This window comes from Nasonia vitripennis, chromosome 5, assembly GCF_009193385.2.
Source record: "Nasonia vitripennis strain AsymCx chromosome 5, Nvit_psr_1.1, whole genome shotgun sequence".
Lineage (NCBI taxonomy): Eukaryota > Metazoa > Arthropoda > Insecta > Hymenoptera > Pteromalidae > Nasonia > Nasonia vitripennis.
The window spans coordinates 25742285-25767192 of record NC_045761.1 but is presented as its reverse complement, the minus strand read 5'-3'; the positions used below and the strand labels follow the sequence as shown (position 1 = coordinate 25767192).

General features: G+C 42.1%; 2 protein-coding genes across 3 annotated transcripts; one reads left to right on the top strand and one right to left on the bottom strand.

Annotated features, from left to right (window-relative positions):
• Window positions 1-1279: 1279 nt before the first annotated feature.
• Window positions 1280-19249, top strand: LOC100121942 (MAP/microtubule affinity-regulating kinase 4). Its single transcript, XM_008208844.3, has 10 exons — window positions 1280-1719; window positions 5387-5577; window positions 5744-5890; window positions 6050-6370; window positions 6981-7104; window positions 7282-7490; window positions 7567-7673; window positions 9717-10369; window positions 10460-11016; window positions 13791-19249. The coding sequence occupies exons 2-10, from the start codon at window positions 5452-5454 to the stop codon at window positions 13914-13916; spliced, it is 2370 nt and encodes a 789-aa protein (XP_008207066.1). The 5' UTR covers window positions 1280-1719; window positions 5387-5451; the 3' UTR covers window positions 13917-19249.
• A 69-nt stretch (window positions 19250-19318) lies between these two features.
• Window positions 19319-24906, bottom strand: LOC100121980 (39S ribosomal protein L41, mitochondrial). 2 transcript variants are annotated; one of them, XM_001605532.6, is made up of 11 exons: window positions 24729-24906; window positions 23931-24063; window positions 23477-23845; window positions 23097-23407; window positions 22515-23019; window positions 22051-22436; window positions 21850-21971; window positions 21445-21767; window positions 20767-21366; window positions 19968-20694; window positions 19322-19839 (listed from the first exon to the last, which is right to left on the bottom strand). In XM_001605532.6, the coding sequence occupies exons 1-10, from the start codon at window positions 24797-24799 to the stop codon at window positions 20551-20553; spliced, it is 2964 nt and encodes a 987-aa protein (XP_001605582.2). In that variant the 5' UTR covers window positions 24800-24906; the 3' UTR covers window positions 19322-19839; window positions 19968-20550. The 2 variants fall into 2 exon arrangements, with proteins under 2 accessions (XP_032456207.1, XP_001605582.2); XM_032600316.1 differs by lacking the exons at window positions 21445-21767; window positions 21850-21971; window positions 22051-22436; ... (3 more) ...; window positions 23931-24063; window positions 24729-24906 and having other exon boundaries at window positions 19319-19839; window positions 20767-20817.
• Window positions 24907-24908: the final 2 nt, after the last annotated feature.

The following is a 24908-nucleotide window of genomic DNA, read 5'->3' as shown; positions in this document are numbered from 1 at the left end:
CAGAATAGGAAAAAGGCCGAGCAACGTAATGAGCTCTCGTGCACGATTGACGTCAGAGAGAGAGAGAGAGAGAGAGAGAGAGAGAGAGAGAGAGAGAGAGAGAGAGAGAGAGAGAGAGAGAGAGAGACCCATAAAAAGCCGAATGTAAGGGCCTGAAGAATAAGCGGTTTATCTAATTTACGATCGTTACACATATTTACTCGTTGCGCCGGTCTGTGTAACGCTCGGCGTTTTTCACCGAATTTATTGTTTTATTCAGGCGGTGTGACGACACGTCTATTAAAATAAATTCGACATAATCTCGTTGGATGCTGATGGTTACGCTTCGAGTGTGTACTGAAAACCTAGTCGTGGCTCGTATACACAAAAGAAAACGAGAATCCTAATGACGCGTGCAGGGGTTACAACTGACGCATGCCGGTATAATCGGCGTTACATAAGGGCGCTTTTTATAATCCTTCGTGTAAGCTCCGCTTTGACCTACCTCGCGTGCGGCTTTTCTTCCATTTCAGCAGCCTAGTCGTACGCGTCTCTCGATTATTAGATTGGCTTTCTCGTTTTAGACTCGCGAGAGTGTGATCGATGCGGTTGTATGTATAGACGTATCCCGAGGGGATGTCGTGCGAGATTCGGCGTTTCGTTGGTTATCTCGGATGCATTTTTCATTAGTCGCGATTGGATTGCTCGCAGCGTTCGATTTTCGCGATTTTTCAGCTGCATATACGAGGTCACGGCTGTGTGGCATTGATTTTTCCACCCACGTTCGACTTTCGAATCGAGTGCGGGGGTGTGCGCGTACCTATACAAGCTTCCGCCGTGTTTGGCTTGCGGGCCGAGCCAAAATTGAAATTTCGCTGCTGTGTACAGTCGACGGGATTTATTTATGAAATTTCGATAAATTCCACCGCGGGACGTTCCGCTAACGTCGTCCGCTGCTTTCCTTAATTCCCCTAGTAAAAAATCGAGCTTTTCCATATTGAATCTTTTCCAAAAGGAAAAAAAGCGTCCTCTGGAAACTCGGTCAAAAGCGGCAAAAAGCTCTCACCCGAGCGAGAGGTATCTGTCCTCTCTCTCTCGTCTGCTAACCCCGCAGAAGCGATATCGCACGAAATACGTCAGCTCCTACACACAGCGTATACCCTCGCGTCAGTGGTAGTAGTAGTAGTAGTAGCTATGCGTACGCGTGCTCCCACTCCGCAAGCGCTCGCACAAAAGCGCCTGCGCGCATCGTCTGCTCTCTCTCTCTCTCTCTCTCTCACTCTCTCGACTAAGATGGCCGGCACCGGGGCTTCTGGCAGTCGGTATCGAACCGTCGCGGCTCGCGCGGCCAGACGTAGGTACGACTCTTCACGAGTACGCGAGTGCCTATGTGTGCTTTAGTTTTTCCGCCTCCGAGTCCATCGTACGTACAACGACGCGTGTTGTCATCGCGGCGGACCCGCACACACACCTAACGCAGCTGGTTGTTCGTTAGCTTATTGTAACTGTTGGTATTATCGTCGTATACATCGCAGCGATTTGCATCGTCAAGAGCACGGGAGTATCGTTATGTGGGTGAAAGAAGAGGAGGAGAGCAGCAGTTCATCTTCGACGACGACGACGGCGACTAAGTCACGGCGGAGCTTGCAAGGGAAGCAGCAGCGCCGCTAAGGGGGAAAAAGCTGCCCCGCCGCCGATGGGATCGATCGCACGAGCGCGGCGAGATATCGTTGCCCCCAGGTACGCGCCAGGGCACTACTATCCACTGTACTTTTTCCTCATCCCTTACTCGTAGAGAGTAAAGCTGGTACATCGCGAAAGCTTTCACCTCGAGAGGGGCAAGCGCGATGGAATTTTTCGGAGAGCGGCGGAAATGGCGCCGAGTTTATATGGTATATTCCCGAGGCGTTTATTTTTGGGATATAGGCGCGAGCGCGCTAAGTGCTTTTGATCGCACGCGAGAGAGAGAGAGAGAGAGAGAGAGAGCGAGTTTGCGTGGGAACATAGAGCACGAGAAGAGGTTTCGGTTTAGTCTATCCCGGATCATGCACGCGAGTTGCGCTTATCAGCGCTGCTTTATCAATTTCGCGTATAGAAGCGCGGAGATAACGAGAGCCTGTCACAACGTCACAACGGTCCTTCCAATTGGAATCTCGAAATCCAGCGGGTGCTGATGTACTCTTTGTTCGCGATTTTCGGAACGTCCGGTCTCTTTGTGTGCTTTCATCGCTCTCTGTACCAAACAGAGGAGCTTTGAGATCTGCGTCTCTCGGTCAATTTAATTACGAGGCTCCGCGAGAGACAAAGCGCCGGCTGTGCGTCTCCCTCGGTACTTATACACGTTTCTTATTTATAAACGAGAGAGCAAAAAATGCGCGAGACGTCGTCGGAGCTGCTGGTTTTCGAGCTCCGAAATGGACACTTTCATTATGGCGGAGAGAGAGAGAAACCACCAGCGGGGAAAGTTCATTGTACCCTTACGCGCTCTCGTCTCCACCTGTGCTTGCGGCTAATGAACAGGTAATTCTCCTCTTCTCCCTCCCCCTCTTTCTCCAGCGACAGTTTCAGGAAGCTGGCGTCGATTATTCAAACGAGCCTCGTTGCTCGGCCGACTGTAAAAATTGACACAAGTCGCGATGATAAAGCGTAAACAAGCCGTTGTCTCTCTGGCAATGACCTTCTTTCGGGCCGCATTGAAGCATCAGAGCTTCGCCGAAAAGAAAACAAGAAACGCTGAACACATATAGGAGCTACGCGCGAGGGAAGCGTCTTTGTTCCTCGCGGAGGAAAACGACGAGTTAAACGTCTCGAGCTTGATTGCAGAAGCTTTTCTTTTCTCTCGCTTGTTCCATATTTCCTAAGACGAACTGGAGCGAAGTGTATTGTAGGTAAACGTTTTTCGATTGTCCTCCGGAGGGAGCCGGTTGTCACACGCTGGAAAAGAACGGAATAGATAAAACTGATTATGACACAGTGTAACACTTAGAGAGAGTCTCTATACTCGCTCTCTCCCGTCCGCGCGTATGTATAATGCAGCTAACCTTCGATATTCAGATCGAGACGCGACTTTCCATACTTAGACACGAGAGAGAGAGAGAGAGAGTTAATAGCAGTGTGTATACGTGTGTAAATTCAGGGATTTCAAGTAGCTCCTCCACTGGATCGAATCGCAAAACGGAAATCGCTCGCTCGATCGACCGGATATAGGATACACACACACATGCATAATCGAACGTTGACCGAGAGAGAGGCGCGTAACGAGGTGGTCGCGCGCAGTTTCCTCCCTTCGTCCACAGGGTGTGTTTAACGGGGAGATTCCGGTTCCGAGTTATGACACCCACATGTATACGTTTATTTTCTGCAAACATCCGCGCGACACAACTCTCTCTCTCTCTCTCTCTCTCTCTCTCTCTCTCTCTCTCTTTTTCTCGGGTTTCCCTATGCTTCCCTTCTGTATATTAGATCGCGACAAGGCGGAAACAAAAGCTCCGCCAGAGAGAGGGCAAAGCTCCCCGAAGTATGTGTAGGGGGTCGAAGGAAGAAGTCGATAGCGGCGGCTCTTCTCGCGCGAAAAGCTCTTTCTACACGCAGGCGCGAGCGCTATTGGTTGGACTTTCCGGATGATTTCCGGTGTTGTGTAGAGGCTCCCCTGTATACGCGTGTGATTATTTTCCGGCTAGGAAGAGCAGCAGCTTCGTCACCCCCACGTCGGAGTGTACTTTTTGTTTCGGCGCAAAGTAAAAAGCTTTTATGCGTATGGGAGGCTGTGAGTAGCGCTAGCGAAGCTTTCGTCCCTGTTATTAAGAAAATCACTTGTAAATAAAGCCTCATTAGCCTATTAATACAGTCGCGCGTAACCTTCGCGGAGTTCGTTCTTTATACAGTCGTAACGAAATTTCCAACAACGTGTCCAAACTTTATAGCCGGGGACTTCCCAATAAATCTCCCTCACCGAAAGAGAGAAAAATTCCGGGACGAAGCCCATCCGAGCGAATTTCCCCCGGGATATCGAAGAGAGAGAGAGAGGTCGCGGCCCCGCGACTGCATAGTGCCGCCGCGCGTTCATCCAGTGACGTCATTCGGGAGCGCAGCTACTCGCGCGTATATACGTGTGCGACGCCGCCCGCACGTATACACATATATCTATATACTTGTTGCCGGCTGACGTAGGCTTTCGTGCGATGCACTACTACGTGCTTTCAATTAGATCGATTTTCTCTTACCGGAGGCTTACCGCTTTATATGGATGTATAAGGTTCATGGTGTGCAAGAGAGAGATTTTTTCGGCTCGGAAAGGATATAGAGTTGAACGGCCGGTTGATATTGAATTACGCCGGCGGCGATTATTACTTGACGCACGAGATATAATGACATATCGTTTTGCGTAGGCGTGTGTGCATCGATTATCGGCGCTGCGGAAAATTCGGTGCATGCGTATAACCCGGAACGATCCTGTGTATTTTTCGCGAAAAAATCCTAGGCTAGCTCGCGTGAAATTAAAAATCCGTCTCTGTACACACGTCTTGTATCCCAGGGGTCGCGCGGGGGCGGGCTCTTTGAATGTTTGGAGAGAGAGAGAGAGAGAGAGACGACCTTGCTCGCGCGGTCCTTTGTCCGTGACAAAGGACGCGTGTATATAGATGTATATATTTCTCTCGATGAGACGCTTCTCGAGAGGGGGAGCTTGGAGTGCGAATCGTCAAAGTCGGGTGGGTCGCGATACTCGGCTCCTGTCTGTACATCAAGGGGACACACGTGTGCTCTCGAGAGGAGGTTCTTTGTGCTTTTCGCTGTTATGACTCGACTCTTCAGGATCGGAGTGTCAACGACTGCAGCGGACGTGAAAATTCCTCGGAAAGTTTCCCATACCGATCGTCAGCTAGAGATAGACAACACTAGCAACCGGTTTATACTCGGCGACACTTCTTGCGTCACTTGCGCCTATACGTACGGGGATAACCTTGTGTCCATCCGCGCGACTTTCTTACTCGCGACTTATATATCTCTTCTCTCCTCTCGTTTATAGCTCTCTACAGCTCCTCTATTTTACACACACAAGAGCCGGCGGAACACACTCGCGGATATTCAAAGTTTTATGAATATTGAAATATTTTAATGAGCAGGTGCTGTATAGCCGTGTGTGTGTGTGTGTGTGTGTGTGTCGCGCGTAGGAGGAAAATCGCGCGGCGAGAATCGATGCTGAGTTTTTTTTTCTGTGCAACGCGCGGCTTTGTTTATGTGTCGTTTTGACAAACGATCGTCTTTCACGACACGGCTATGTATACTTTTTTTTCGTAGTCTCCTTGCGATTATACGAAGCTCGTACTGTTTCAAGGTCTTGCGATTTTTACCGATCTATATTTCACGCGGTCGTTTTGATTTTACCACGTAAAAATTGTGTTTACAGGTGATTGAATAAAGGAGGACTGGCTGGATTTTCTCATCGTCTTTGGGAGAATTTATGAGGCAGACATGGACGCCGGAGCCGGTCAGGGTAAAAAGCAGGTCCGCGTGGGTTTCTACGACATCGAAGGCACCATCGGCAAGGGCAACTTTGCCGTGGTCAAACTGGCCAGACATCGAATCACCAAGACGGAGGTAAGAATTCCGGCTACAATCAAAGAGCTTTCAATGATCCGCGCGTCAATTGTAAAACGATATTCTCCGTGTATCAGCATTCTGAAAGCTATCCGATTCTGCCGCGTCGACAGAAGCTTTATACACAGTATCGTATGAAAAAATTTTATTTTTCGCCTACTCGCAGGTGGCCATCAAGATAATCGACAAGAGTCAGCTGGACCCGACGAATCTCGAGAAGGTCTACCGGGAGGTCGAGATCATGAAGCAGCTCGAGCACCCGCACATCGTCAAGCTCTACCAGGTCATGGAGACGAAGAACATGCTCTACATGGTGAGAAACGAGACGTTGATATTTGCTATAAGAATTTTTCAATCAGACGAGTGCATAACAATCGCTGCATGCGCTGAGGCATAAAATCAACTCTTTTTGCGCTCTTCGGAAACCTCCTTCCAGACATATAAAAAAAACTATAATTTTTTTTTTTGTCAGGTCTGCGAGTACGCGAGTCGAGGCGAGATCTTCGACTACATAGCCCGCTACGGTCGAATGGGCGAGCCGCGAGCTCGGGCGACCTTCGCTCAGATCCTCTCGGCCGTCGAGTACTGCCACGCGACTGGCGTCGCTCACCGCGACCTCAAGGCCGAGAACCTGCTGCTCGACGCCCAGATGTGCGTGAAGATCGCCGACTTTGGCTTCAGCAACAGGTTCGCCCCAGGGGAGAGACTGAGCACCTGGTGCGGCAGTCCGCCTTACGCCGCCCCGGAAGTCTTTCGCGGGAAGCACTACGCCGGCCCGGAGATCGACGTTTGGGTGAGTGTATCACACGTTATATAGCCTTGGACGGGTTTGACGACCCTCGCGCGTGTGATCGATTTCGAAAGGATTTTTTTTTCTCGCTCGCTTTTCAATTGTACGAGGAGCCGTAAAAAGTGGAGTTTTGGAATTCTAATGAGCGAATTGCTGAGAGTATATAGTGTAACGCTTGAAAATCGCGCGACGAATGCTAATAACTCGCGAAACGTGCTTTCGAGTGATTCACTTCGTTGTTTTTTTGTCGTTGCCTCGCTCGCTTATCAATCGACGCTTTCGCGAACGCTTTCCGCGCGTAATTTTATAATTTTATAATTGTAGAGCTTCTATTTTTCACTTTCGAATGCGATAAGATCGTGAATCAAAATTGCGAAGATAATGCCTCTCACGCGGAGAGAGAACGCTCGAGTCGTCGGAAAGGTTTAATTGCTCGTTGGAGCAATAAAGCCGCCGTGAATTACGTCAAACGCTTTTTTCGCCTCGAGGCCGATAAGCCGTTTTACGATCGCCTGCGCTGAAATTGTTCGAAATCGGCCGATTTTTCCTCAAGCGCACGTTTGTTTTTGCTGCGTTAAAAATAACAAATAATAATGTTCTCCTTCTATTTCAGAGTTTGGGTGTAGTTCTGTACGTCCTAGTCTGCGGCGCTCTGCCCTTCGACGGCTCGACTCTCCAATCGCTGCGGGATCGGGTCCTCAGCGGCAGATTCCGCATCCCTTACTTCATGAGCACAGGTGAGTCAGCCGTGAGAGTATCGACGTTATGCAAGCCGTGGAACACAGTTTCTCTCTCGTAAAATATTATCGGCCCGTAGTTGCGCTATCGATTTAACGGCTATCTGGCGAACGGGTTAAAGCTCGTTAATTAGCGGACAAAATCGAGTGTACTGAGCTCTTTGTTCGGATTTTCAGACTGCGAGAGCCTGATAAGGAAGATGCTGGTGCTGGAGCCGGGCAAACGGTACACGATACCGCAGATAAAGAGGCACCGCTGGATGGCAGGCGCCACGGACTCGATTCGCCCTGTCGTGCCGACGACCTCGCCGTCGCTCCAGGAACCCAACGAGCAGATACTCAGGCTCATGCACAGCCTTGGAATCGACATCGCGCGCACTCGAGAGGTGAGGACCGATTTTTTTTTCGTTGTCTCTCGAATACACGACGGGACTGACGAGGTTGTGCGCTTTGTGCTTTCAGTCACTGAGGAACAACAGCTACGATCATCACGCCGCCATATATTTCTTACTTCTCGAAAGACTGAAACAGCATCGAAGCCGAACGAAGGACGAGAAATTCAAATCGAGGTACGTCGATTATCATACTTCACACGAATATACTATATGCGATCGATATAGTTTATGAGTATACGACAAGCTCAGAGCTTTTTTCGATAACTCTATACAAGCTTTTCGCAATCGTAAGACTAAAAAGCAATGATTAGACTTGTGCAAAAGTTTTGGAGAACATAATTTTACGAAGTGTTACTTGAGATACTATACTAACTCTCGCCTACAGCATAATATACGCTTACTTTATATATTATACAAACTAAAAGCACCTCCTTGCACACGAACACTTATATCGATTTGAAAATCATACACACACACACACAGCGATAAATCGACGATAAATAATTAACCATTTCTTGCACTAACACACCGATTTGTCTGTTTTTCAAAGAGCACAATACAAATATATAACACAATCCAACTACACACCTGCACCACCACATACCGACATCACCTGCACCTAAGAACCAAACAAATAACAAAAAGCCACGTCGATCTCTGTACCGTCTCTCGTTCTGTATAACTTCCGCTTCCGCCACTGCCAAACTCATCGTGGGAAAAGACAAAGCACCGCCATCGATCACGAAACGAGAAACAAACAAAACGATATACACACGAACGAAACGACGAGATTGTAATTTTATGGGCTGCGCTGCTATACACGAACGACTGCGACTACGAGGAAGAGAGAGAGAGAGAGAGAGAGAGAGAGAGAGGGAGAGAGAGAAGGATGCGCCGATGGAGTTTTATTTTTAATCTTTTTTGTTTTGGTTTTTTATTTGCAGTGATAGCTTAGTCGGACATTGAGATTGGGTCGGCCGAGACCAATGTTGTTATGAGGATCTGACTGAATTTTGTCTCGAGAGACAAGTCGGATTTGCCGAAGATCGCGGCTGTCTCTTTCAGTGTTTTTGGTAAACTCTTTCACTTGAAAACAAACGACAATCCTGCTTGTTTCTTTATAATTATATACTCTTCATCTACTATTACTGCGAACGTCATTAATCCTCTGTTTTTCCTTTTCTTTCTCAACTGTGTATGATTTCTCTTTCTTGCATTATTATTATTATTATTATTATAATCAGGGTGTTGGTACTTTTTATTAGAGCGGTTCTTTTTTTCCTGCTTCGGTTATTATTACTGTCATTAATATTACACAGATTTTTTTAATATAATATTAAGAAATTTGAGAAAAGATTATACTACTGCTTATTACTTTTGTACATGCATTTATGTTTGTAAAAATGATCAAATTTCTATTGTAGCTATTAATATTGTCTATATTTATCGCTTTTTCAAATCCGACGCTTTTTGGGTTCTCTCCTGGTTTGCGGCGCCATTTCACAATTCCAAGATCTCTGATTTTTTGTTCAATAAAAACTGCCTTTTTTCAAAAGAAAAACTTCAGAGAATCTTGCGTATCGAACTTTTAATTTTGTTACTGTAAAGACGTTGTTGTGAAAACGCTCATCGTTAACTTGGTTGATCATCATCAGTTAGAGAAAATCTGAAGCTTTGTACATCTCGATAGGACATTCTTATATATCAGATTGAAAAAAAAAAATAAAATAAAAAATCCTCACGGACTTCATCGTTCATCTGCAAGCTCATTAATCCTCTGCTCCGTAGTTAAACGTAATAAACTCGCTTCTCTTCTCTATATATAACACTGTGTTGATTTTGCTGCTGCCGTAATGTCCATAAGTTCATACGTATATCGAACCATGTGTCAATCGAAGCTTGGTAATGAGTCTCTGTAACTAACATGTAAACACTATATAACACATATCTCATAGTCCATCATCTGCGCTGAACGAACATCGCCTTTTGGTAATGCGGCACGCATATTAACTATATATCTCATAAGACTTCATTGATTATAACTTTCGACTTATATACATATATGCCATGAGTACCGTTACTATACCGCTTGCAGTGAGCACGTGAAGTCTATATACTTGCAATAGAAGCTTCACGTGCTCAGAATTCAAAGCCGCAAGCTCGCAAAGCCCTGCGCAAGCTCACCGCCACTAAACCGTCTCTCTCCACTTGTTACAGAGGCCGAGAGGAGATGTGCCGCAGCGGCAAGCGCTTCAGCTCGACGAGTTCCTCGACGGACGAGGGCTGCTGCAGCGCCGAGGGCGACCTGGAGGAGGTGCCCTCCGGCGACGAGCTTCGCGACGCGCAGATCAAGCTCGAGGAGCACCGGCTGGGCCTGGACCGCGACATAAGCCAGCGCATCGACAGCCAGATCGTGAACCGTCGGCTGAGCGACTACCAGCACCAGCACTTCAACAGCGAGTCGGGCTCGCCGATCCTCGAGCCCCTCGAGCCAGCCGCGAGCGGTGGCCAGGTAGCCATGCAACACCAGAGCCAGGTCCAGGCCAACGGCGCGGCCACGAACGGCAACGGACGCGCCGCGAGTATATTCGGTGGGGTTAACAACGGAGGTAGCAACGGAAGCTCGTCGTCCGAGTTCTTCGAGTCGAGTTTTGACTCCGGCTGTCCGCCCGATTACACCACCACCTCGAGCTGCTTCACCAGCAGTCTGCCGTCCTGTACCCCACCGCCGCCCAAAAGCCCGTCGCCCGTTGCCAGCAGGATATCCAGGGTCGCAGCCCAGGGCAGAAGGGCATCCGACGGGGGGCCCAGGTTGCTGTTCGCTCAGCAGGGAGGAGGCGACAGACCCGTCAAGCAGAGGAGCATCCAAGGTAGGCTGAAAGACCCGATCAAAAACCTAGTTTTGACCTAGCGACGACTCGATCGGTTGATTAACGAGAAAATCTGAACCTGACCTTCAGACTCGGGCAAAGCAAGGGGACACCTAGACCTGGTGCACCTGCGTCCACCGCCAGCCTCTCCTCAGTCCCAGTCGCAGTTTAAGTTGCGCAGCGTCGACTCGGGCACGCAGCTCCAGCTCTTGGTGCAGCAGCGCATGCTCCAGCAGAAGCGCAGCCTCTTCCACAGGCACCGCAGCGGCGGCAGCCCCACACCTCTGGCCGGTTCGGCCAACAGCTCCATCTCGTCCTCCTCCGTTAGACTCAGCAGCAGTGGCGGCGACCACCTGGCCCGCCAGGACAGCTACAAACTGGCCCAGCGGGCCCAGATTGTCCCCCTCCTGCCGGGCGGGCCCTCCCCCCACCACAGTCCCGGCATCGGGCTCCACCACCATCAGTCGGTAATGTCGGGACAGTCGCACCACCTGCACCACCACAACCACCATCATCATCTGCTGGAGGACGAGTTCATGGGCGGCGGGAGCAGCAGGGAACGGGACGAGGAGCGCTGGAAGAGCCTGCCCTCGAGGCTCGCGGCCGACTGCCAACTGGCCGAGCGCACTCTACTCTGGAGCCAGCAGGTAACCTCGTAGACCGACATCGAGACCGAGACACGCATATACCGACACACACCAAATAATGTTTTTAGAGGCAAATAACAATATTACCGTGGAGTATCATTGCTCTCGCACGAATTATCATTATTATTGCTATTACTATGATTACTATTATTACTATTACTGTCTCTGACGAGACTCCTCTGAGTATCGTGTATATTTAGATGAATTTTGTTGAAACGACACATACACACAGTATTTATATATCTATATATACGAGAGATGCGTGAGAAATAAGGAGCGAGTGCGAGAATGCGTGCTGACACAAATGACGTATAGATGAAAGTACGAGGATCTCGGTGCAGTCGAGCGCGTGGAGCTTTTACTTCCACGAGCCGATCGAGCTTTTGGGATATTATTACTGTACTGTCTATTTTTAGCATTATTCTTGTCGATATTGTGTGAAATGTCTTTTCAATTTCTCTTGCGAGATGCCTATGTTTCGTTCAGTTTTCTATCTTTTCTTTTAGTATACGATTACATTATCACTATTTTTTTTATTCTTTTCTTGGGATGCAAAGACAAATCAGCCTTGACGATAATCAATATTTGGTAGACGCAGATAATTTTGAGATTTCACTACTGGACTGGCTCAATCCGGCTTGTTACTTGTTTTCTTCGTTTAGTTTTATCTGTGTTTTAGATGCGGATAAAACTTGACAAAGGCCTGATTTGTTTTGCCATCGACGCGACTAAAACGTCTTATACAGAATGCTACTCTATAGTGATGAGATTATTCTTGTTTTTCTTGTTTCAATATTTGTACGTAGAAGTAGTTTTGCTGAGATGAAACGTTTTTGATAACGCTTATCGCGAAATTTCGGAAAAAATATAATTATTTTTACCACGATCATATAAATTGATTGCACCAATAAGTTCTCTGTCACTATAGAATGGAATTATCACTCATTTTTTAAATGTATATTTTTACATTATTTACTTGAAATTTTTTAATACAACGCTTCTCAAAACATGTTTCTCTAAATTATTTGTATAAGGCATTTCTTTTATTTATAGCATTTAGCCATAAATAAGCGATTAAAGTATTTTAAACTTTGCGAAAAAGATCATATAGCAATATTTGATTACTACTAGATAAGCTATATAAAGAATAAGAAGAGCATGTCATTTGCCAAATATTTTTTGTCTCGATTTTTTATACTGTGATCGAACTAAATATTCATATATATATTTACTTTTATTTACGTAATTTTTACGTTATAATTTTGGCTTATGTACGAAAAAGTTAGATTTTTATTTTTAAGTACATCCACCCACGCAAAGGCGTTTTTCTGAAAGCTTCTGATAACTCGGCTATAATTTAGATCGATATAGGTGCATATTTCATATTATAGTGATAAAGTAAAACGTAGTGTTAAGAAGCTAGCTTTAAACGAGAGCATACTATCGTAAGTATAAAGAGAATCCTTTTTAAGCGTTGATTATAGTAAGAATCATCAGAAACCTTTCAGAAAGATGCATTCTTTTCCCGCGAAAGATGCATATTGTATAATATTTATAATTACCAAAGCTATATTGAGAGATAACGATATAATTGAATGCAAAGGAGTGCGTCTGTCAAAAGAGTTGTCGCGTGTTTTATACCGATTACGAAAAAAATCACTGCATAGTTCTAGTACCTGCATTATGTTCCTATACAACATTTGATTTAAATAAATGATTATTTTTCGTTGAACCCACCGAGTACTTTATTTATGGCCACTGCAACCAACTATACCCGCCATGTATCCTGCACGCTGCTAGTTTATATACATTATTATATTATACTGCTATTTATATATTTTTATTATTATGTATACACTTTTATTATAAGTACTTGATTATTATTCGATATTTTTTGTGAACACTAGCCATGTGTTATCGACTAAGCAATATCGACTCGCCTATATAGTAGTTTAAAAAATGTTTTTTAATGCTATTTATAATACGCTTCTTTATCAAATATTTAGTTGCATGCGACATGAATTAATGATCTCGTATAAATTACAAATATAACCAACACGATAATGTCCTAAAACCTTGTCGGGGTCAACTGAACTTTTTAATTCAGAGAAAAATATCGAGAATATGTGAAAAGTGTGATTAAATATCATGTTATGCCAGAGCATTGAACCACCATATGGTGATAATATGATATTTAACAATGTTTTTTGAGTGTACTATTTCACCGACTCGCTTTGATTGACACGCTATTGTTTACAACACGAGGGACGAGATGCTCCAAAGTGGATTTGTATACCGAGCTTGTCTGCGAAGCGCCGAGTAAAAAGTGGCTCCTAAATTTGTAAGAGCGACAACTTTCTAAAGAATCGCGAAAAAAAATGTCAAACGGGCTTTGCCGCAACATTCTACTGATATACATAATGCAAACCCCGCGCCATGTGTCACTCTGATAAATTCCGAACCAGCAACAAAACGCTCTATCAGAAGCCGGTTTTTTTTCTCCTAAAACTTTTCCTTTTTTGACAGCCGAATCTCTATTCCAAAGGTCAAGGCACTCGTTTTCTGCAAAAGTCATCCAACACATATATTTCATCAGAAAAAAAAGAAACAGGTTCTCTGTATCCCCAATCCACTTTCGGTCATCTCTCGCTTCACACTCACTCACGCCAACAACTCTCGCACAAGTAGAAAATCACCACCGCAACGACAACAATAATGAACATTAAAAAAAAAAGATGGTTAAAATGACGATGTAAAAATGCGACTGCGCACAGGTGGCAGGCCTCAGCGGAGGCGCATCGTACCTTCCGCCAGGAAGCGTGGGCGGCTTTCTCTGGCCGACTAGCAGCAACCCCCACTCGACGATCTTCGAGAACAGCGCGGGCGACCCGATGGAATGACTGCCGGACATCAGGGCCTCTCTCGCCAACTGCACGATCCGGCTAAGGAGTGCCAGTGGCTCGGCCGGTGGCTCCGGCTCCAAGAGGTCCCTGATTCGACCCTGAATTTCGCAGAAGAAAGAGCCGAGGTCGTTTTTACCGACCGAGCTGGTAACGCCACTCGTCAAGTATTTGTACACAGGATTTAGTTACGATTTGACCGCAACTCGTTGCAACGCACCGTTTCAATCTGATTTTCGACAAGTGTTATACGGCTTCGAAGATGCACTCGTTTGGTTTTATAGTATACGTCGAGTATCGTTCGCAAAGCCCCCCTAAAAACTCGACTCGGTCGGTAAACGCGAGTTTTTGAGATGAATTATCGATATACACGAGCGACAGACGTTACGCTGATGCACTGTCCATCTCGATTTTTGTTAAACGCTACGTAGATTGTTCGATTCCAGCCTTCTGGAACTGCTCACACGTATTGTACACGTCGTAAATATATACATAGCGTATACTATATATAAAAAATATATAAAGCCACGCGGTCTTCGCTACGGAAAAATAAAAAAATTGTTCAGTCTCTGCCGACTGCTTTTGATCGTCGAACGTCAATATCTTTCGCGCTGCGCTGAACGCGCGAGCAATGTTAATGTATTAATAGATATATAGCTTATATCCAGTCGCACACGATGATTCCAGATGTAATGGGGGGGAACGGCGCGTGCTACCAAAAATGTCATTGCATTGACGTTACAAGGCCAAGCGTCTTGAATCGCTTCTCGAAGAGACTCTGCTTTTCTTCTTTCTTTTCTTTCCACACGACGCGTTTGTACGTTTCTATACACGAGTTATTTTTGGTTGCCGGAAAGATGAACAGCGATAAACTGTGTATTGGCTTTTTAAATAAAAGTTTCGATTTTTCGAGGACGATTCGAGATTCTTGGTCGTGTGACGATGATAAAAAGTCTATTATTACAAAGGCGTAGATGACTCCTAGAGACTCTACGCGACTGATGTTTATAATAGGGATTAGAGTCAATCAACTTTTAGATATTCTTTTTTTATAAATTTTAACAAAGTTTCTTTCGAAAAAGGGTCCTTTCTATATGGATTATCGTTTCTTTGATTTACTTTTGAAAATTCTTCGAGTGTTTGTACGAGTATGTTTCCACTTTGCACTTTGTAAGCAATACTTGCAAAATTTTATAAGTGAACTTGCCAACCCTTTTGTAAATGACAACTTTTCGTAACTCGCATATCAGTGGAGCAAGTCTTTTTCAGCATAATCAGTCATATTATTGTATAATACTATACACACAACTCAAATTCTATAAAAAAAATAAAATATTGTTGCATCAAAATTGTAAATATACAATTGAGTCTCGTTGAGGAAAAAACGAATATTTAAAAGTTCTTTGAGTCAGCTGTTGTGAGTAAAGAGTCTAAGATTTGTGGCGTCTCTCGCGGAAGTGCCCCCGACGAGAGTCAGCCTTTTTAGCGACTTGTATAACTGCGTGATTCGCGCGAGAAGTTAAACGATGATACCATGCTAGCGACGGAGATGCAAAAAAAAATGTTGAAGAAAAAAAAATCGAAAAAAATTATTATATCCACTAGATAAACGTAAGGCGGTAGTCCAGTGTCTTGTGGTAGCACGTACGCCTTAATTATTATACGCGACTGACGAACGATATCTTATACATGTATATCGATAAAATGAAGAGATAGAAAATAATATGCAATTTCATTATAGACTGATGTATATGAAAAAAAAAAGAAAAAAAAACAATGAGTAACACCAAGCGACATTGAACACTTTAATGCACTTTTACACGAACGTGGAGGCGAGCAAATATACATTCACACCACGAGAAGAAGAATACAAATCAAGGAGGCATATTTAGGTTTTTTTCTGAAAGAGACTTTTGAAAAAGGGCCAAAAGCTGTTCGTTTCTTTTATCTCGACCAAAGAGCACGTTATACAATAGGTAAATATACTCTTAAGTATGCGACGTTCGAGTAAACAAAAAATGAATGATTAAACAATGCGTTGAAAAAAAATGTGATATATCGAAGCTCGACGAGCTTTACATACTCGTCGATGTATGCCCGTTATATTATACTTATGATCTCCGGCAACTTGACCCTTCATCCCTTTTTAAAGTTTCGACCACGTACACACGCGCGCGCGATTATTTTTAAGACTTTGTATACACGTACAACTAATATGCTTTCACATTCCGATCTAATAATTCTCGCGCACTTTTACGGCTATCATTTTATATGAGTGATTTACTGTACAGATTTTTCAAGCGTCTACGACATACCGACCACTTCTCTGCATTATAATAACTCTTCTGTCAATAATGAAACAAATGCGAAGCTACATGCAATCGATACTATACTTGGGGGACATAAGTGTAAGTCGTCAATTCAACATAATCGAGCTGCGCATCTTTATTATCGCCCGCCTCTTCTCACTACTCGCGGAGAAAGTTTCTGCGACGATGTGTGAAGCAAAAGCTCGAATTAAACAATTATATAATAAAAAGTCACATCAGCCGCAGCGAACTTCTCACTGTGCACCAGCTGACGAAGGGAACAAGCGGCGTAAGGTCTTGGAAACAAAAAAAATATTCACGCGATACACCAGTTAGCATTGTACTTCGTAATCATATAGCGGATGCGGGGAGACTCGGGAAAAAAGGAGCTATTCGGAACAGAGAGAATCCGGCGTATACAAGTTCAGATAAGCAGCAGGAAAGGACACGAAAAAAACGAGGAAAAATCGCGTGTCAGGAGTCGGCGAGGCGTGAACGAGTAGATATATAGGTGTGCCGCGGTGTATAAATTCGCTGTCGAGACGAGCATATAGCTTTAGCAGGGAATTATCGAAGCCGAAGCGTAACCGAGCTTTCGGGAGCTTTCTCGAGTACGCGCGTGCGTTTGAGCAAGTGAATTGGTTTTTCTACACGTTGTTTTCGATTGATTTGTATACTGAAACTTTTCGAAGCTCACGATTTACAAGACCTTCTACGCCACGTGTATCACTTCCGCCCGCGAAATCCGCACGAGTATTATTAGAGGTTCGATTGAACGTGTGTTACTATATGCTGCAGATTTTATGGGGAATCATGTGCTTGATAACAAAAAAACAATCTTTCTCGGCTTACACTACCCAGCGCATACAAGTGTATCAATATATATAGACATGAAAAAAATCTTCCACTGTAAATGAGGCGACTATACACGTAAACACAAACATACACACGGTACGAGGCAACAGAAAAAAAAACAGAAAAACCGACGATAATAAACAAAAGGATATTATTATTATCATATCAATTATTACTGCATAGCTCTTTGAATAAATAAAAAAATTGTAAAAGAGTAGCCGAATACGAGAAGAAGTCATTTATTAAGGGTATACTGTGTATTTATAAAGTGTGGAAGGCGATGCACTCCGAGCTGTTTTCGTTTGAAGGCTACCGTATAAGACTGGATCCGACAGCGAATCTTCGTCTTTCATATCTCGGTTGGTGAGGGATATTATTCGCCAGCTATATTCGTATAGAGACGAAGAGAGAACGTGTATAAGCCGAACGGAAGAACGTTCAATCATTGTATATTGATTATAAAAGCGACACATGTGCGACGATCTTTTTATATACCTACAATATACGCATGTAACACGATGATCGTAATGTATTTAATAACGCATAGGTGTGTGTATCAACGCACCGATACATCGTAGTTAGATTTTTCAAGTCTAGTCGGTAATGCTTAGTGATTAGACGGTGTTTTTCATTTATGCGGTTGAATATCATCCACTGCGATACGTGTGTAAACCAACTTCCGAAAAAGCTTCCTCATTTATTGTAGTTTTCCCGAATGAACCATATCTCTAAGCTTAAAGTTCTCACATAAACCCTCATCGTATACACACAATTGTTTAACACCATAATAATGATAAACGCAAAGCTTGTACCCTTGTTTCTTACACATAGAGGGAAATCTTAAAGGAATAATTATAATAACAATAATATTATACGATAATGAATTAATCGAGATTAGACTACGACTATTTCAAATTTCTACACGATATATACTGATGCGAATCCGTCTTATTTAAAAGAAAAAAGAAACACAGACAATATAGGATCACAGGGAACTCCGCGAGCTTTCAACGGAGTGCATCGCTCTTCTTAATCGTTAGATCGAATCTTAATCACTAATTATTAGGAAGCAATATACCGGCCGCGCACAACCGACAACGATTATATAACGGAAACGCTGAGAGACGCTCCAGTTTATCGCCATTTTTTTATCAAAATGAATAAAAATGCAAAGCAAACCATTATAAACGATAACTAATGAAAAAACAAGCAAAAAGTACGTGCGAGGATCGAGGAAGTTGAAGCAGGTGATGGGCAGGAGTGACACGAATGAAAACAATCAAATTTCGCTCGAGAATATAATCTTTTTGATAAGCGAATCCGTATATAGCTCTTAAGTTTAGCCTAATTATGTCTCGGATCGTCACATTTTTACTTGATGTATACGTGCGGTGCGGAAAACGCGAAATCGATCATGATGAATGTATTAGGAATTGATCGTTTCCGAAAAAAAAGTTAAGAAATCAGTTTGACTGTTGTACCTCATAATTTTTAACATAATTTACTAAGAAAAAATTCACGTCACCCGCAGAAGGAAAAGAGAATATTCAAATCAACTCTCTCTCTCTCGTATACCCGCGTACGCACGCGTTTTTTCACTGGAATAAAAAATAAATAATAAAAATATACCAATACCCCACACACTATCGTACACTTATAAACACAAGTTGTATACTCTATTATATAACGATTGCGTTTGACTCGACTTATTACGAACGAGGAGAAGAGAGGAAGGAGCGATTTTTTTTTGTATAACGACGATATATAATTATAATCTATAAATGTGATACGAGGGCTCATCCTTTTTTGCATCGGCGCGAGATCTTAAAACTCGGTAGTCAATAGTTGCAGGTGCATTTTTTAGAGTGACTATTTGCCATGATGTGAAGTACCCAGAATAACATAAAGGCGATTTTAATTTCGCGATCGATCCATATCAAGTGGCGCAGGAGGTGACGGAGGAAAAGTGATTAATCGTTTGTAAATTTGAGATGAAAACTGCGGGGACAGAGAGAAAAAAGAGGAGGGACGATAGAAAGAGAGGAAGTTCGTTGTTGTCGACGCGATGGCAAATAATCGCCAGTTATTTATAAGTCAAATAGAGGATCGTCAACGATATAACGCAGGTGGATATAGAATGTATTGAATAAAAATATATACAAACTATAATGACACCAGACTTTCATTCCGATTCCTCTGTGTACCTTTTTGGGAAATTCGAAATTATTCAACAAAAAGTAGTTTTTCGTTTAACAATTTTTTTTTATTACTTTTTCGCAGTGTTTTACGTTAAACTTAATCTAAAATTGCAATAAATACTCTTTAGATGTAAAAAAAGAAAGTATTGTACGTGTATTTCATCATCGGTGTACCTTGAGAAGAAAGAAATTCCTATCTTGGATCTTGCGGCATAATAGTTCCAGCTGGTTTTGGTGGTGCTGTAAATATGTCGTTGCCAGGTTTGCTAGCCAGTTCTCTAGCTTCTTTGGGAGTGAGAAGCTCCTCAGGACTGGGTTCTAACGGTTCTCCATTTGGTCCTAATTTTCCTTTGTTATAGTCTTCTCTGATTTTGTTTGCATACACCGAATAAAATAGATCCTCAGCTGTGAATACTTCGTTCTTAACTTCTGTAACTTTGTAGGTAACGTATGGCTTCAATTTGAAACCTTCCAAATTAGGAACTATCAATTCTGGAATCATTTCTGGTATTTCCACAAACTTCTTGCCATCCATGTATCCTACATCTCTTACTCCACGTTCTAAAAGCATTGACACAAGCGAATTAATAGTAATAGTAATCTTGTAGTAATAATATAAATATATGACACATTGGGTCAGTAGTATGAAGCGTAAGTAAAGACATACTTTTAACCAAATTTTTACTTACTGTCAATAGGATAACGTGGATCCGGATCTTCGGCTTGCATTTTCTTGAATATTCTGGTGCCTCGTTTGTTAATCAACGTAAATTTTCTAAAATTACGTTTACCATATCGGGCGCATGAGGTTGATATACCTCGAGTAATGATCAAATTCGCCACAGACATGATTGATAAGTTCAAAATCACTTACAGAATAATATAGTATAGCTGTATTAGCCAACCGGCATTGAAAGCAACTTAATTATACAATGTTCAATTCACATAATTTAACAAAATAAGTACAACAATGTGCTACGATCACGGAGCTGTTGTGTTCTCGTTGAGGTTAGCTCCGTATTCCGTAACATCACGTAGGTAAGGTTAGGAGCAAGATGGCGGAAAGGCCGGGAGATTTGAATACACAATGAAATAACAAGTTTCCATTATACAAAAGTAAAATCACTGTATTTTACAAGTAACAAACTTTGTCTTTATAAAAAGTCGATACAAAATTTCTCTAGGGATCAACATCACAGATAAAGTCTTACACGATACTTTTAAGAACACAGCAAGTTATTTTTTTAAATATTTAAATAAATAGATATTAATTCATCCATTCGTAACTATACTGACAATAGCGTTCACAACTTTTCCCCAAGTGGGATGGTTGACGAGATCTAGTTGAGGATCTCGAACTTTCTGCTCCAATAATTTCGCCAGCTCCATTCTTGCGTGCTGCAAAAGTTGTGCAACCTAGAATATGGCAATTTATTAGCGTAAGTTGTACAATTATCAATAAATTTGGGTACGACTGATATATCATACTTTGAGAGATCCCACAGAGAACGAAATCAAGCCATCTCCCAATGACAGTGTGCAACCATCATCGTTAACTTCAATGTCAATTCCGTAGCCGCAAAATAGAACAATTGGTAACATAGGCGCCTCCGATACATCTCGGATGAAAATTTTGCTTTTTTTAATTCTTTGTCGATAAACTAAAAATTGACTGGGGCGATTATGCTCGGTATTAAAATTGACGGATGACGGGTGAACGTGAACCGCCTCGTTCTCTTTTGTTAGATACTTGAATTCTTCTGAATTTGATAGTTCAGAAACGGTCGCCGAAGATTCTGGCTGAATTAATGTTGCCAAACAAGGATACAAACTTGCACATATCAAACCCTGCAGGAGTTTGTAGTTTTCGTTATTAACATTCAGTTCTTGACCGGTACTCACGAGCGTCAGATCTTCGACCGTAGAATGGGTTTTTGCGTTTACGGATACAAAACCAATATGATTCAACAATTCGAGCAAGTAATGTTTCGTATCTGCTAAGACTTTTAAGGTGTCGAGGCTTAAAAAGTTTTCATTTGCAAATATTTTTCCGGCATCGTAATCGCGTGCGGCGATTTCCTGCCATTTCTGAAATGGACCGAATTTATCGTCATTGTGTTAAAATTTCAAAAAATGAAAAAAAAAACAATTTATAATGAAAAATACCTTGTAAATTTTCAAACTGGTCAATTGATCCGAATTTTCAGTTGCGTATTCTCTCTTTTTTGCTTTTATTTCTTGTTTGTTATGAGCATAATCGACGAAAGGACTTTCGTGCAACAAACAAGCTGCAATAGTTAAGGCAGAGTCCACACAACGAAAAATCGCCCCGAACAGTATCAATTTGCCTATCCTCACGTCGACGGGTAAAGATGCCAAATGATAGCCTAACGGGGTCAACATGGATCCGGGATCCAATGCACCAACATATTGCAATCTTTTGATAGCTGCATTGATATTATCGACAGGTGGTGGCTCTAGCATATTGCCTAAAATATTGTAATCGTTTAACACATTTACACTTTTATTTAATTTATAAAATAATTTTTGAAGAATCATTTTGTTTTTTACCCAGAGCTTGATAGAAGTCTAAATATTTATTTTTCTGCAGTATTTTAAGGCGGAGTAATAGCGGTTCCAAAGCAATCCTGCAAATTTCTGATGGGGGTTTGTCAGCTAATTGATGGTTAAACCTGCAAAATGATATTAAATAATGGAAATAGAAAATATTAGCATCACAATAAGTTCTTACACAATGAATATTGACAATACCTAAACGATGAATACAGGTGAATATAATAATTCGCATACGTATGACTAGCTCGAGCCATTCTCCGATTAAAATTATCTTTAGAGATCCAACATGTGTCGAAGCTGTCCCTGTGAAGATTAATATTGAATCGTCTTACTTTAATTCTTCCGGCATCGATGATCTTCATATACATGTCGTCTATACAGACGGAAGACTCGGCAATATCCGTAGTAAGAAATATTCTCAAAACTTTAGCTTTTCGTTTTTGAAATATTAAACTTTGTTCTTCTGGTGTTAAATCCGGGTGAAGCGGTATGATGACAAATTTTTTAGGATCTGCGAGTTTTTCGTTTTTTTCCAGAATATTTTTCATCGTCGCTATTTCCTCTATGCCTGGTAAGAAAATCTATAAGAAGAGACACACACATGTAGATGATGTTTGACAAATTTTATAGCAAATATTATAAAAAAACTATTCGTTTACCAGAAGAGCACCACACGTAGGATTGTCATAACTTTTGTAATCAATATACCACTCTAAGGTTTTCTCAATGAGATCATAATTAATCTTATCGTGATCCATGACGTAAATGTTTCTCCGAGTGATCTGCGAGTACTTGGAATACCGCCCCATAACTTGGGGTAACGTTAACTCTTCATCCGGAATCGTATCTTTCACACGCGCCGGCTTTATTTTTTTCAAATCATCGGCATTACTAATATCCTCGTTTATTTGATTCCAGTCTCCTCTGTCTTTCCGCACGTATTCTGAACCTTCATCGATACTGTAATGCATGCGATCCATGATGTCCTCCAAAAACATCTCCGTTTTGTTGAAAAAATAATATCCATCAGGATAAACATCATAAACTGTCGCTTTCCCGAAATAATCAGAAAATACATCGACATTTGGTGAGGAACCCATTAGGATTACTTTCAAGTCTTTTCTCAGACCAATCAGTTTTTTCAACGACATTAAGAGGAAGTCACTAAAAATTAAAAATTAAAAAATTAGATTATACAAAATAAGCTCACACGTCAAGTTTTAGAATATAATTTCACATACCATTCAGCACTTCTTTCGTGAACTTGATCGACTATAACGTGTGTCACGGAATCAAGCTGAGAGTCACTGGACAGTCTCTCGAGCAAAATTTGTTCTGTGCAAAATGTTAACCTGGTGTGACTCGATAAGGCGCTTCTTAGCCCTACTTTGTAACCAACTATATTACCTACGCTCTCGTGACGTTCAGCGGCTACTCTTTTAGCAACGCCGATCGCGCTCATTTGGCGTGGCTGAGTAACGATTATTCCAAATTTTTCATTACTCTCTTCGCTTTCACTTTTTAACCATTCGTCAAGGATGTACTGAGGAACCTGCGAAATAAAACGATTATCTATAGATAAATAAATAATATAAGTGCTTTTGTGCGTCGTTTGCTATACCTGCGTGGTTTTGCCGCAACCGATCGCACCAAAAAGAATCGTGACCTGATTTTCGTTAATCGTTTCTATTATTTTTAATTTTCTATATTGTAGACGCAACGGGCACCTTTCGATATCGATTTCTAAATATTCGAAATTCGTTTGTATCCTCGAATGCATAGCTTTAATCTCCATATTTTGCTTCAAAGTTTCAGTTTTATTTTGCGAGTTCTTGTCATTACATATCGAAGAATCCTCTTTTACTTCTGATGTCTTGGTAAACGAAGGATCAGCCTCTGTTTTAACAATTAGTTGGCATCGTTCAACCCAATACTGTTTTCCTAAATTACTGTTCTTTTTGTATTCACATTGGTCGGCTAATTTTAAAGCCTACGAAAACGCACATGCATGAATGTTTAAATACATATTATTGATTTATTCATTGCAATATTTAAAACGTTATTGATAAACATACTGTTCCGCGAACGTCATTCAACTTATGCAAAAGTTGGTTTTCTGAATCTTTGGAAAGATTTAGCGTTTGTGCTTTCAAGCAGCATGTGTCCTTCGATTTTGGTTTCTCCTTTAAATGCAATCGTGATTTCGATCTATAATTTAGAAGATATTATTCGTATAATTTAAACTTTTAGCAATAAATTATCGTTTATTCATTCACCATAACAATATTTCATTTTAATTATAGCGATATAAACACTCAGCCGTCCAGAGTCGACAACGATCTGTCCAAGATTAATAATTGGAATACGTTATCTCGGTTTGAGATATGGGAAGAAATAAACATACTTTTAGTATGAGACACTAATAACAAAAGCGCTTGATATTACACTGGATAAATGAACTTGTTCTATCTCGGCCTCTGAATAGCTTTCCCGTTATTGCGCAATACTAGTGCAATGAATTTGAAAAGCTCGATTTCGTAAATTTTGAAATAAAATAATGCTCGGGAATCTGTTTGTTATGGTAATACATGAAGCCCTTTTGTTTTTATTAAATTCATAAAAAGTTCATAAGAGCAATGTGATTTTGTTTATAGTGTATGTCACGATTTTAAAATTATTAAAAAATATTGCGAAAAATCTTTTTTACTCAACAGGCCGATATGACATTTAACATAATTTGTTTAGAACAGTAGAGTCGATAGAAGAATGCAACAGGTCTTATGTGTCAAAAGATTGTGCAAGAGTTTACGATCTCGATACAAGTTATAAGCTCGAATAGAAATAACTGTGATAACAACGTATTAAAAACTTACAAATTCGATTTTTTCTCTTCTCGGGCTTCCAAAACTATATCCTCCATCAATCTAATACTGCTACGATCCATGTCTAAGCTTTTTTAACGCGTATAAGATGTATGTACAATTATTACTTTCGGTCTTGCTTACGCGGGTCGCGGCGAACCGCGAAGGATTGTTTGACAACTACTCCGCGCA